Source organism: Myripristis murdjan, chromosome 20 (assembly GCF_902150065.1).
Source record: "Myripristis murdjan chromosome 20, fMyrMur1.1, whole genome shotgun sequence".
In the NCBI taxonomy this organism is placed as follows: domain Eukaryota; kingdom Metazoa; phylum Chordata; class Actinopteri; order Holocentriformes; family Holocentridae; genus Myripristis; species Myripristis murdjan.
The window spans coordinates 23,659,530-23,673,472 of record NC_043999.1 but is presented as its reverse complement, the minus strand read 5'-3'; the positions used below and the strand labels follow the sequence as shown (position 1 = coordinate 23,673,472).

Sequence of the window (13,943 nt, the reverse complement as noted above, 5' to 3'; positions counted from 1 at the left end):
GAGTACATACACTTGTTTACTTCTACTCAACTAGGTTATTACAGCAGTAATTTTACTTATTTAGTAAAACTTTAGTACTCGGCAACTTTAAAAGCAGGCCAACTTCTACTAGAGTAGAATAATTTGGTGCCACTTCCACTGTATAATGTGTTCACTGACTGGAGACTGCCATAGACAGCTGTACAGCCATCATCGATGTAATTATTTGAAAATTAAAAGACTGTTTTTTACTATCCCATCTTCATGTTTTTGAAACTTGATACCCTCCCTGGCCGGTGTGCTAGCTCCTTTTCCCTTTTGATGGTGTTTCTAAACAGCCCTTCCTTTTTCAGCTGCGCTATACTGAATGGACTTTGAGGAAGGGATGGCTAATTGATGTATGGCTGCTGTCTAATTATAGCCGAGTATACTGGTTGAACTAAAGGTATGTTGCCCTGGGCAGAGGTATGTCAAAGGACCCATGGTGACGACTCCTCTGTTCTGATTTGACCATGGCTGCCCTGCACTCGCTCTGTAATTACAACATGTAATTGGATTTCAATGGCTAGAGAGACGGAGCAGGGCAAAAGAGAGCTACACAATGTGTTGTTGGCTTCATCACAGCACAGCTAAAACCCCCTCCTCCAAAATGCATGGAGGTTGTCTTTATTGGAGAAACTCTGTGGCAAATGCTGTACACTGTTTTAACCTCTGACCCTGTCCATGTCTATTTATATCCCATGGAGCCTTGTGGCCAGGACAGGGTCAAAGTGGAACTTGGTGCTTTTAGAATAATGACAGAATTCAGCTTTAGTTAACGGTGACCCATGTTGGAGAAAACATACTAGCCAAACTAACTGTTGTAAGACTTGCAACGATTCTACAATGCAGTATGAGCTCTTAACCAAAGAAATTAATTACTTTCCTCAGTTTATTTCCTTGATTTTTACATGTACCATTACACAATGTGTGACAAATCCATCTTGGTTGATTATTGGGCCACTCTTTCAATTTTGTTTATGATTGTATTTTTCTATCTTTGGCATGTGTCATCGCAACTATGAACAGCCTATGAATAGCATCTCTGAGACTATTTTAAGCCGTTGTTGCTGGTTGAAAGTATTTATAATGCAGTAACATTTGACTTCAAGTACATTGTCATGCCGTACAAACCCACAGTAGCAACAGCATTTGTAAGACTGCAAAGTCACCTCTTTGCCAATTTTTTCATCGGTCCACATTGACCAGAGTTAATAACACAATAACACCTCTAATCGTTTCAAACACATGGCCCAAAGCCACACCAGTTCTTGGATGGGACAAAGAACTCTCCAGTCAAAGCTTGGCATCTCCAAATATCATCCCTACTTACTGTAAGGTCTGATGTGCTAATAATATGTCATTTAGATGCTAAATGAAAAGAATAGTTGAACTTTTCTCACAAAATAATCATCAGACAAAAATGGAAAAATAACATTCTGTTTAATAAAATGCTTCATGAACTCCAGTTGAAGTAAACTGTTATCAAGAATGCATCTCAATGCAATTGATTGTGGGTATAGCAGGTAGTAAATGGATTACTAGAGGGATTCACGATTCTCAGCTGATGATCGTGCCCCAACCCTTCTCTCTTTCAGTCTCTCTCTCTTCTCGTTGACCTTTGACACCATGATCATTAACACATACAGCCTCACAGGCCTGAATCTGTGCAGCACTGTGCTCCGCTGTGGCCAGGAGGGGCATATTTTGTAGCTCTGGCTTTGCTCCAGGTTGCCAGAGGCTTTTATCTCAGCAGTCCTCAGTGGAAGACCGGCCTAGAAACACGGCGTAACTCTCCCCAGGTGTTCCCGAAACGCAAAACATCTTTTACCATCCCAGCTGCTCCCCTTAAGTCTCTGCCTGTCTGCCTCTGAATCCCTTGTGGTGTTTCTTTCTTTCCTTCCCTGAACAGCCACAGAAGTTGTTGGAAAACAGGAACATAACTGGAAATGTACAGGAAAGGAGGAAAGGGAATATTATGACTGCATATCTTGTATTCTCTCATGGCAGGTTGTGATCAACACCCTGATAAAGGGATAGTGTGATGCACACAGGTTTACTTTTTCTAATTAAAGTCCTTTTAATCTTAAAACCCACAGGAGTGTGTGGACTCCCATTTGTAATTGTAATATTTTCTCTTTGTCTGTCCATGCCTTTTTACTGTTGAGTGTTTGTGTCTGGGGACATCGCTCACGTCCTCCTATGAATAAGGGTAGAGTCAGAAGTTCCCTCTTTGTGCTGGTCCCACTCTGGGGATTGAACACCGTGTCTCCACAGCCTATTTGTGTGCAGACGGGTGGCTCTCAGACAGGGACTAATTAGAGCCGACTCTAGGCAGGGTTCAAGCATTCACTGTTGGTCTTAGGGTGACACATGAGGTAATACATGTCAACTTAACTCAGGGCCAGGCTTGATCTCTTTCCCCCAACTTCCCCCCAAACACACACACATGCAGATACACACAAACACACGCCTGTACTGACACCCCTCCAGACTTGGCACCCTCGTTCACTGTTGTCCCATGCCCAGTTGGCAGGTCAGTTTTATCTTTTCATTGTCTACCTTCGAGGTGTATGGCAGATTATTTGAATGGCTGAAACACAGGCTATGGGGTATTATTTCACCAGGGTGTTCCACTTACACCATGGACACTTTGCCAAAGATTAAAACACAGAGGTGTCTATTTTTATACTTTCTTGTAATTAAAATGCTGTCTGAGTTTGCTGTCTGGGGCTGTTTGGCTGCGTTTTTCAGCCTTCCAATGCCAAATACTTGGTGGGCTTGCCCAAAGGGCCTACAGATTTCACATTTGAGCACAACTAGCTTATTGTGCGATTTTGGTGCCAATCCTCTTGTCACATATTGGGTAAGGAGACAAATTGGGCAAACTGTCAAAAAGTCATTGTTGTCTTTTAATGTGGTTGTGTGTGCTTGCCTGATATATATATTTTTTTAGTTATTATGGTGTTTTAGCTTGGTGCTATATGTGACTACACTGACAACTGATTGAGTTTAAGCTCCTCTGATTGAAATGTATTCAATTAGTCAGAGAAAAAAAAATTCCTCTTGAGAGAGTTATTCTACCCAGAGTCTCCAGGTATGCTGTCTGTCAGCCTGAAATTGTGCAATGGGATGCTGATGGATAGTTACACAGAGAGAGTGAGTGAAAAAGTGTTCAGTGTGTTTTGCGCTAAGGCTTGTTGTAGCGCATGGATGTTTATACTGCAGTACATGTCAAGGATCCATAGATCTACTGTTTTGACACAGGGAGGCCACGCTCTCTCTCTCTTTCCTTCTCTCTCTCTCTCTCTCTCTCTCTCTCTCTCACACACACACACACACACACACACACTCACACACATACATTCTCCTAACAAGTTGTAACCTGTCCTCTCATGTTCCACTGCCAGTCGCCTGCACTGCTCTTCAACATACAGTGTCCCTCCAGACGTGAGTGCACCAGGATTTTACCTCTGGGCTCAGGCATCCCTCTGTGTGCAAACCTGCCAAACACCCTAACCAATGAAATGCACATTTATCTGGCTTTTGAGAACTCCCTCAGCTGTCTTTGCAAGGTGTCTATAGGCTCCATTCAGTTACGTCAAGCATTTACAAAGTGCAAAGATAAACCCGGATACTCGAGCCAAGATGTTCACTGTCTCACTGTGAGCTGTGTGTGCTTTGGCTCTGAGGTTGACAACAAGGCGAGACGATGCTGGAACCGTGTCAGGCATTGTGGTGTTCCGTCGCAGCCGTAGCTAGAGAACACAGTGGTTTGAGCAACTTCGCCAAACCACGCTTGCGATGTTTTAGGTTTTGGTCTTGCCCATGTGCTATTATGCTTACTATTCTGATGGTCATCAGGCAAGGCTGTCGCTTATTGTTGGTTGTTTATTGCTGGCTCATACTGCCAACACTTTTCCCTGTTGTTTTTCCTTAAAAAGCGTTTTCAGAGATGACTCGGGTTAACCGCTTGATTGCATTTCCCCTTTGAGGCTCATCCTACCAGACACCATCACTGAACATGTGGCCTTGCGGCTGTAGTTTCCAGATTAAGGAGCTAACGAAGAATGGCTTTGATTTCAGAGCATAATGATTTTCTGTGAACATTTGCGTACCACAGAACAGCTGAATCTGATTCATATTAGTAGTTACTCTCCACCTGCTGCTGACTGGCAGTTCAAACATGGGCAGTAGCCCCATTAATAAATACTAGAGTAAATACTGGAAAGGAGGGAGCATGTCCCCCTCATTTCTGCAGCCTGTCACCTCTGTCCCATATACTTTATTCCACCTGCAATTAGAGTTCATCCAGTAAATAATCTTTTTTTTTTTTTTTTTTTTTTTTTTTTTTTTTAACAGGCGTCTTCTACAAGCATTTAACCCTTTGAAACCAGAGCAAATTCATTCATTCAAATCCTTTCAAACACATGGGGAAAAGGGTGATGGGTAAATTAGCAATAAATAAAAAATAGCCAAAGATTACCAAGAAACAAGTAGAAAGTTGCAAAAAAAATTACTAGAAGGTTATCCAGAAATTTACAGAAATTTTGTCATACTTTGGTATTCTGCATAACAACTGAGCATCACGCTCTGCCTGTCACCATTGCATATTTTTGTTTTTCTTGCTATAGTCTTTTATTGCTGCACACATGGATGCCAGGTGTTACTTTTGTCTTGATGATACATGCTCGTTTGATTTCCTGACGTAAACCCCAAGGCTGATAACAATAATTTTCCCAGCGCCTGAACTCCATTTCCTCCTTGCACCCTGTGGATATTGGCTCTGTGGGGTGTGTGTCAAGCTGTCTAATCATACAAGGGGGGAATTTACACCGGCAGGCAAGCTCCATAAATGGATGGATGATGTTAACTGTAATTTTAGATTTTGCATTTATGCTACTCTTCACAACATTTACCGGTTAGATGAAACATCCTAGCCTCTGTGATGCCGTTTCTCCTGCTGTTTCAACAATTGATTCACTTTCCTCTCATAAACACTAATGACATATAACATATTATTTCTCATACTAATTAAAATATGTGTATGTAAATGTGTCCCTAAATGGTCACAGGGAATTGATTTTAGTTTGTTTTTATCATGTTTGCAGGGTGACATCCAGCAACTTCTGATTGTGGCTGATCCCAAAGCAGCGTATGACTACTGTGAGCACTACAGCCCAGACTGTGACACTCCCCATGGCCAGACTCTGCAGGCCCAGGAGCCAGAGCAAGAGGTCAGTCAACTAACAAGGGTGGGGGGCTCCGGGAGATCCACAGGGCACCGTTTGAGGGTCCTGACTGATTTTGTAGGAGGAGCGCCTTTCCTTTTCTGGACCATTGATGCATACTGATTTTTGCTGAGTAATTTTTTGGCTTTTGAGGGAAACTCCCTCGGTGTCTTTGTATCTGTGTCCACTTTGGTGAAGCTTTTGGCTTGTTCCATTAATCCGTTTTACAGCTCCACTACAGTGTGTGGCCAAGCCGCAAGGCTTATGCTTTGGGAATGGAGCACAGCCTGTACATGCCTCAGCAGCTCTCTAGAGAGCAATACACACTGGAGGTGTTCATGATGATCTCACAGGCATAATAATGCTGTAAAAATGTAAAATAAAATGAAAAAGGAGGTCTGCAGACATGCAAGTAGGAAACATTTCTCTTCAGATGTCTTCATGTATTATTCAGATTAAAAAGCAAGTTTAAAAGGAGATAGCATAGTTGCAAATTCTCTAATGCATTGAGTATTTCAATAAGCTAAATGGTCAAGTGTTATTGATTTTAAGTGTTATTCAGAATAGCTTAAAGCATAGCCGAGGCGTTTCCTCTAAACAATAGCAACTATGACTATGACCTTCACAAATAGCAGCATTTTAGAGTTTTCATGTGAGGACAACTTTTCCCAGCTGCTGGAAGTATTGAATTTCTCCAAAGTGCATGCCATCAAAGTAACAAAAGCAGGACAGCTTCAGGTACTGATTGAAGTGGTTCATGGGTGTTCAGGTGGCACTAATTCCAATATAAAGTGAAAACTAGTAATTTAGCCATAAAACAGATTATAGGGCTCTTCTTCCTCTCTCTTACCACATCTTTCTCTGTCTTTTTCATACTTAAAGATGCAGTAGAGGAGCTTATTAACCTTGGCCTATGATGGTGATGCTTATGAGGAGAATAAGAATAATAATGGCCAGTAGTCTAGGTTTCAGTGTATCTTTTTGCAGTACATACACTCAATCATTTGAACTGCTCACACATTGACCACAATGTTTCTAATAATAACTCTTAATTTAGCAAAAGGCCATCAGATAAGCCCAGCTTAGTATTTACCTTGAAATTATTAGAATAATTATTTGTAGGAGGGTGAAATTTTCCAATTTTTCTGAAATCTCTGATTAATTTGAGAATTGGAAATACAAAAACACCCGAATTCTACACCTCATCATTATTCATCCGTAAAGCCCATTTGCAGGGTCAGACTTTGCAAGTTCCAGCATGAAGTGCTAAACTTTTATAGCCCAAGTCTGGATTTTTCTCCCTTTTCTGTGAGCAAATTATATGAAATTTTCACTGGGAAGCTGCCTTTATAACGAGCAGTCACACTTTGCTCTTATATGATGAAACAAAGGGAAAGAGTAATCAGAACTATAAGAAAGCAAACTTTCAGTAAATCAAACCCCTTTAATCTGGCTGACTTTAGAAGCCCAGAGGGATATAATTTACATGCTAGTTTTAAGAAAGTGCTGTGATGCTATCCCTCCAAATGCAGCTGGTATTTTTTGTCTCTGAGGTTTTCCTGATGTTCACCCCCATTTTATGAGCTTTTAAACACCCCACCTGTTTACATGTCTGTAGGCCCAAGCACACATGTTATTGTGACAGCGAGTTTCATAACTTGTTGTTGTTGTGTTCTAATTAAAGATAATTAACTAATTTAGTAAGATTTGGTTTGTTTATATAAAGCAGTTTGTAAGGTCTCATAAGTGCATCATCATCATCATTATCATCATCATCATGTTTTATGCACAATTCTCACATTATCACGACCACCAGACCAGAATTGTAATGCATTATTACATGTGTTACATTATGTGCTTTTTTTATATGATGCTGTTATAACAATAAGAATATTGCACTGGCAGTATTCTCCAAATGCTCTTGTAGGTCTTATGAGCAACACTTCATTCTTTAACCATTTTCTGTTGCTCATGACTACAACATAATAAAGTTTCAGCACAAAGAAATAAATCTTATCATATTTTTACCACAATATTTAACTCTAATACTGTCTGCTATAAGTAATGAAATAAAGTAATTAAGCTTTAAAGCTGCAATAAATAAAGCTCCACTAATAATGAAGACTCTTTACACTCAACTGACAAAGGTGTGGCATAAGCACATATTTTTTTAAGGCCGATGATGAATAACTATTTAGTTTAACTATTGTTGAATCACATACACATTTGTCAGTTGAGGCTAAATGGTCTCTGCAGTTTTTATTATTGTAACTTTACTGAGGTAAACATGTAGCATGAACTGGATGATATTTATGTATCATCTTCTTGCAGTCAAAAAGGAGTGCTCTGTGTGCTGGATGTTAATGCTAATACTAATGCTGAATCCTCATTCTCTCTCTGTCTCTCTCATCCTCTTCAGTACACTACTGATGATTTAGATTACTCTCAGTTCTATGATTACTCTGAGGGAGCCACAGACACCGTTCCAACTGATGAGTTTTCTGAGCCTCAGGTAAATGGGAAAAAAGGAAAATGATAGAAAAAAGACTTATTTACTATGTGATGTCTGTTTTTGTCAGTATCCCGCCTTTGGTTTGTCTTGTGTGCCGTCTTTGTGTCTCGTGAGGATGTTTACCTGCACACCAATGTGGCATTCAAAACCCTAAGAAATAGAATAGACTGAGCTCAAGTGTGTTTATGCTTATTCCAGTTAGGATAATCACATGAAGGCATTTACACAACAGTTTCAGTAGAGGAGTGTTGCCTTATTCAAGTCACGCTAAACCTATTAGTGTGCATGTAAATGTCCTCACCGTCATTCTACCTTGTGTCTGCTATGAGGCTGCTGCCTCCCCTCAGATGAGTGTCATCTGCTTCAAGCGTTTGGTTGCATTCCAGCATGTCTTTAAAACTATTGCTTATATTATTAGATCACAGCAGCAATGTATTTTACCGTTTGGGAACAAGAGCAAAAGCAGTTTAATCACCTTGGCTATTAGGCTACACAGTAGTTCTAAAGAGTTGCTGAAAGGCACATCCTCTCTTTGTTTTGTTTGTGCATCTGTCCCGGATTGACCTATATATCCCCAAAAGTCTCCTTCTTTTTTGTCACTTCCACTTTTAAATGTTCCATGTTTGTCTTGGTGTTGTTTGTTACCACAACCTCTTCCAGAGAAAGAAACGTAGTGTCTCCCTGAAAAAGAAGAGGACCAGAAAGTCCCTCAGTAAAACTAAGGCCAAGCCCTTAAAGTTCTTGGCTGCCAAAAAATCACCAGCTAAAAAGTTTGCCGCTAAGAAGAAGCGACAGATGCCTGGCTACCAGGCCACAGCACCAGCACGACCCAGAGGCAATGCTAGGGTAAACATACAAGTAAAGATCAAATCCCATCAAGATCTTCCCGTGTTGAGGAAAAATCTATGATGGCCGAGTGAGAGCTACTTAACCCCTTCTCTGTAGAAGTAGTGGAGACTGTAGTCAGCTTGAGAGGACCCCCCCAAGCGAATAACCTCTGTTGTGTGCCTCTATGTTAACCCTCCCTTTTATTCTTCTTTCCTTTTTTCAACATGACTCAGCTAAACAATGTAGAAGGAGAGTACTATACTGACAGTGACTACGGAACTGTCGATGGTACTCAAACTCAGTCTCCCATTGCCACAGGCGGACCCAATGAGGTAATTTTTATCTTCATTTACATCTACTTTTAAAGACGGCTGTTAGGTGTTTTGGGGTTTGTTAACCACAACGACATAACCCAAGGAAGTACCTGGTAGGAACCGGCAAAGACACAACCATTCAAACCAATGGTTGTGTCTTTTGACATTATGGTTGGTGGCAAAACTGATGGACAGACAATATTATAAACATCAGAATGCAACAGTCCACTTGCTGCTTTGTATAATTTTTGTTTTCAGGGCATGCTCCATGGCATGCTTAGAAAACCTTTGGTGGATACCGAGTAGGTCATGTAACTGTTTCATTTCATTCAATTTGGGTGAAGGCTGCAGCTTTATTTGCACTGTCAACCAGGAAACTCCAAGTTAATGTAGTTCCTTTAAAATGCATGAACAACTTAGTGTAATGTATGTTCTGTCAGCTGAGGCAGTCATATGTTTGATGTGTGTAACAATTTGGGTCGTCTGGGACAAAATTAGTCATGACCAACATGAGAAACGGACATATCTCATGCTTATGTTCGTAATGCAACGTTATGATTAGAAAGGGGAGTTTTTTCCTCTGAAAAACAGGCGGGGTTTGGGCTTCACTTGTAGACTGTCCTCTAATGGGAACCACATAAGCTTTCAATGCAGAAGCATATATGCAATTAGCAGGGGCCAAAAATATATTTCCTAAGATTCAGAGACAGTACTGTATGTTCAGCGATGTCACCTAACAAGACAGATAGGATCACAAGCCTTTAATTGTCAATGTCACGTTTGGCTCATCTCAAGGAATAATTATGCATTTACTTTTATTACTTATACAGGCTATATATTGTATAAGGCTTGCAGCCTCACCCATGACTGACTTTGTACAACTTCAATGAAGGCAAAGCCTCTTTCAGCCATTGCAGTTGACACTAACTGATGTTGCAGTTTGTTCAGTTGGCAAGATATGCCACATGGTCAATCACTGAGAATCATTAGCCTGGTTTCAATCACTAGTTCTTCTAATAACCTTTGAAAGAACTATGATCAATGAGGCCAAAATCTCCTCACAGCCTACTGTGTGCAGCTATGAACTTGCATTACTTGCCACATGTTTGCCAAAGTGGATGTTATTACACAGGCAAACACAAATATATCATTTAACATGATGGAGTTCTGCCACTTATATTGCATATTTACAGCCATTTGGTGGCACTCTAAAGCTCAATCCATTTCTGGAAATGACAATTTTCGCTGGTAGCACCTGTGCCAAATACAGAGTGTGTCATGGTAAACTCATGTTGTAAACTCAGAGCTGGTTGATGAAGCAAGAAAACCTCTCAAAATGTATTAATTGGCCAACAAATTATGATTGAATCATACCTCGATACACTTTGTAAATCTGCACATGGCTACATTTTGCTGATTGATCTGACATTCCTAATTTCAGACACGCTTCATCTCTGTCTTTCTGTTCTGCATATCAGTACATCATGTACAGCTGTATGTTAAGAAGAAAAGGCTGAGATACCATCAAGTCTGTCTTAGATGTGGATGGTTGATTACCATTTAACTGTCAGAGTTGATGATTTCATTCAATCATAACGGTAACACTTTATTTAGTCCTGTGTCTGGTTACTATTTTTCTCACTGAGCTGAGGTAAAGTGTAGGCAGTGCTATAAGGTATACAGTAGAGATGGCACTGTGTTTCTCAAATCTGTGGATCACCAGAACACACAGTACCTCTAACAGAAAAATGTTATGGAATTATTTAGGGCAGTGTCAGTCCACCTTTAAGATTATTCATGCAGATAGTCAGCTATAAGCAATACATAATCAATGGCATAGTTCTTTTATTTGTTTATTTATTTATGTAGTTGTATTTATTTATTTATTTATTAGCTAGTTTTTGCTAATTTGCCAGTAATATTGATATCTCCTAAATAATAACAGCAAAAAAGTAATATTCTACATCCAAAATATGTTTAATAGTTATTTTAATTTGTATTTTTATTTATTTATTTATTTATTTATTGGATAAATAAAGTGTTACCACTGCCATACTATAGATGTTTTATGCTATAAATCATGCTGATTTAATTTGCAATCTTCAAAGCTTTGATAACATCAGAAACTATATTTCCTTTGCTGTATTTGCTTAACTAATATGCCTATTTCCCCGGTTGCTCACCATTACCCTCCCCTGCTTGTGTAACACCTAAAAGGCTGTGGAGGAGGAAGTTGTCGGTGGCTCTGTCACCGAGGCCACTCCCATTGGTCAGGAGCCCACCGTTGTCCCAGAAACGGTAGACAACGTGGCCACAGGAGCAGAGGCGTATGACTTTAAGGAGTATGACCTAAAGGAGTATGACTTGGGCGAGGTTGACAGGCGGGTGTATGATTATGGGGCATATGATGAGTATGGCACGGCCCTGCCCAACCCCACGGCGACCTATGATGATGAGGTGGGGCCTGGGGTTGCTGCCGAAACCGACGTCTCAGAGAGCACCGTAAGTACCGCACTCCCACCCGGTCAGCCGAGGGGTGTGTGTGTGTGTGCATGAACTGGGCCTGTTGTGTGTATTATGGACTCTCTCTCTCTCTCTCCCAGTGCATGCCTCACTAGTCGACCACTTGGCATGGGGAATGTGTCATTGTCATGTTGTGTGTGGAGCCGACTCTCACCACTGTGTAAATGTCTTGCTGTCTTGCTGCCGTGTCACTTGTGGGTGATTGGTGATGTAATGATTGATAGCTGTGGTATGGAGACAACCCCCCCTCCCACACACACACACACACACACACACACACTCAGAGCCACACACAGCACAGCAGTCTGGGCTGAACCTCCCTGCTCTACGCCCTCCTCCACCATTTTACTAAGCAACCTCTCGGTGACATATTACTCCCTATATACCCTGGGACACAGTAATTAGCCCATACCACAGAGCCAGCTGTCTGCACAGTGCACACACACACACACACACACACACACATACACATGCAGATCCAGTGAAGATATTGCATATTCGTCACGCTTGGGCTGCGTTGTAGGGCGCAGTTCAAATGTTGGAAACCTGCCTTCACCAACCAGCTGCCACAGCCAGACTTACTTGTAGCTGAATAAATCTAAATCAAAATATTGTTTCAAGTTACCTCTTTCCACTTTGGCCTCATCTGTAGCCATTTGGGCCTCCATTGTTTGAAACACTGTTGAATACTGTCTAACAGCATGTCGTTTGAATGTTCATTTTTGGATTGTGTTCATCATGCAAAGGTTAGGTTTCATTGGTCTTGCCCAGTGCACAATACACAAACATAACCCTAAACCTTCCTCCTGACCCCTCCCCCACCCACCATCACTCACACGTACACATAAACACACAGCAGACAAACACTGCCGTTCAACCAGTTCCCTCTCACTGATCACAACTGGAGAAGAAAAGATTTTGCTCAGCCATTTACTTCCATTTATTCACTTCATCATTGGTGGTCAAAGGACGGAAAAGAGGACGACTCCAGAAGTCACTAAGATGATGGGATTATGGGGTGATGTCTGCAGTTTGTGAATGCCGACACTCTGGGAGTTTTTGCATGTCAGCAGCGGCCTATTGGTGTCACATTGTGTTGTAAAACACACTGCACAAGGGGAAGGCAATGACAGCACTGCTCCATTTCAAGCACACAGTGTGGAGTTCAATTTTCACTCATCACCACTAACATTTTGCCTGTTTTGTTCCATACCTTTATCTCACCTCACCTTATTCTGTCCTCACCCTCTGCCTCTGAGAAAAAAATCGCTGTAACAGAGAAGATGATATCCACTGATATTTCATTTGTGGTGATTGAAGCGCTCACAAACATCCTTTTCTTATGCAGTGCATATTCTTTTCACTCTCTGTACTGCCTCCTCATGCATCATCGCTCATCGTTGCTGTTCATCCATCTGTGGTCTATAGCTGCTGTGTGAAGAGTCTCACCTCAGTGCTCACTTTGTAACTCCAGGTTGCCGGTGCCGGAGGAGCCTTTGGCCAGAAAGGAGAAAAGGGCGAGCCGGCTGTGATTGAACCTGTAAGGCCCCAAAACCCAACGCTGACCTACCGAAATGATGCCACAAATAGTACATGCCAAGAGTCTTGAAGTAATCCTGTGTCAGTTTTTTTGCTCATTTGAACTAATGCTTGTTCTTTTCAAGGGCATGCTGATCGAAGGACCCCCAGGCCCCGCTGGCCCAGCTGTGAGTTTATTATAAAAAAGTAGAAAAGAGCTGAGAACTCTCAATATTTTCCACCTAAACATGCTGTGGACCACTGTCTTCAGCAGTGTGTGAGCTGGCTTGTTGACCTCGCTTTGTCTCCTTTAGGGTCTTCCAGGTCCCTCAGGACTACAAGGACCCCCAGGCCCTGCTGGAGATCCTGGAGACAGGGTGAGTTGCCTTGCATCACCTGCAGCTTTCTCTGTGTGTGCATAAAAAAGTGTGCATTGTGTGGGTACGTGTGTGCATTCAAAATGCAAAGAGTTGTTTGAAAATGAGGGGGCAGGGAAGGAGGGTTTCCCTCTCCTAACAAATGTGTGTCACCATAAAAGAGTGCAAATAATCATTGCAAATATTTGTTGTGTAGAGCAGGGATCTCACTATTTTCATGTCTGGGACCCCTAAATAGACACCCATCAGGGAAAAGACCTCCAGTAGATAGAATTTATCCCAGAGACCCATATTGGAAGATTTTTGTTGCTGTACATAGCTGTGGACTGTGGGCAAACAGAAATTTGACCCTGTACATGGCAGTGTAATAGCAGGGAGGGTGAAACAATGATTTAATATGACTGACATGCTCTAATTTTGGAATTTGCTCGTGAATTAAACTTGCATAACAGCAAAGTATTCCTTATTTGCGTGGGTAGTCTTCTTAATGTGTTGTGCTATGGGTCAGGTACAACATGTGTGTATCAGAGATGCATTAAGCCAGTTAGACACACACACACACACACACACACCTGCACTGAAAAGTGACATAGCATCTCATAATGATGACTTTAAGTCGACT

At 41.4% G+C, this 13,943-nt stretch overlaps 1 protein-coding gene across 1 annotated transcript in view; it reads left to right on the top strand.

Annotated features, from left to right (window-relative positions):
- The window catches only part of col11a1a (collagen, type XI, alpha 1a), a 98,391-nt gene that overhangs the window by 18,238 nt on the left and 66,210 nt on the right, over positions 1-13,943 (top strand). Inside the window, exons 5-11 of the mRNA XM_030079751.1 lie at positions 5,130-5,255; positions 7,669-7,761; positions 8,823-8,921; positions 11,121-11,405; positions 12,901-12,966; positions 13,091-13,132; positions 13,259-13,321. Coding sequence (XP_029935611.1) covers positions 5,130-5,255; positions 7,669-7,761; positions 8,823-8,921; positions 11,121-11,405; positions 12,901-12,966; positions 13,091-13,132; positions 13,259-13,321 — 774 coding nt within the window. The remainder of the gene's footprint in view (positions 1-5,129; positions 5,256-7,668; positions 7,762-8,822; positions 8,922-11,120; positions 11,406-12,900; positions 12,967-13,090; positions 13,133-13,258; positions 13,322-13,943) is intronic.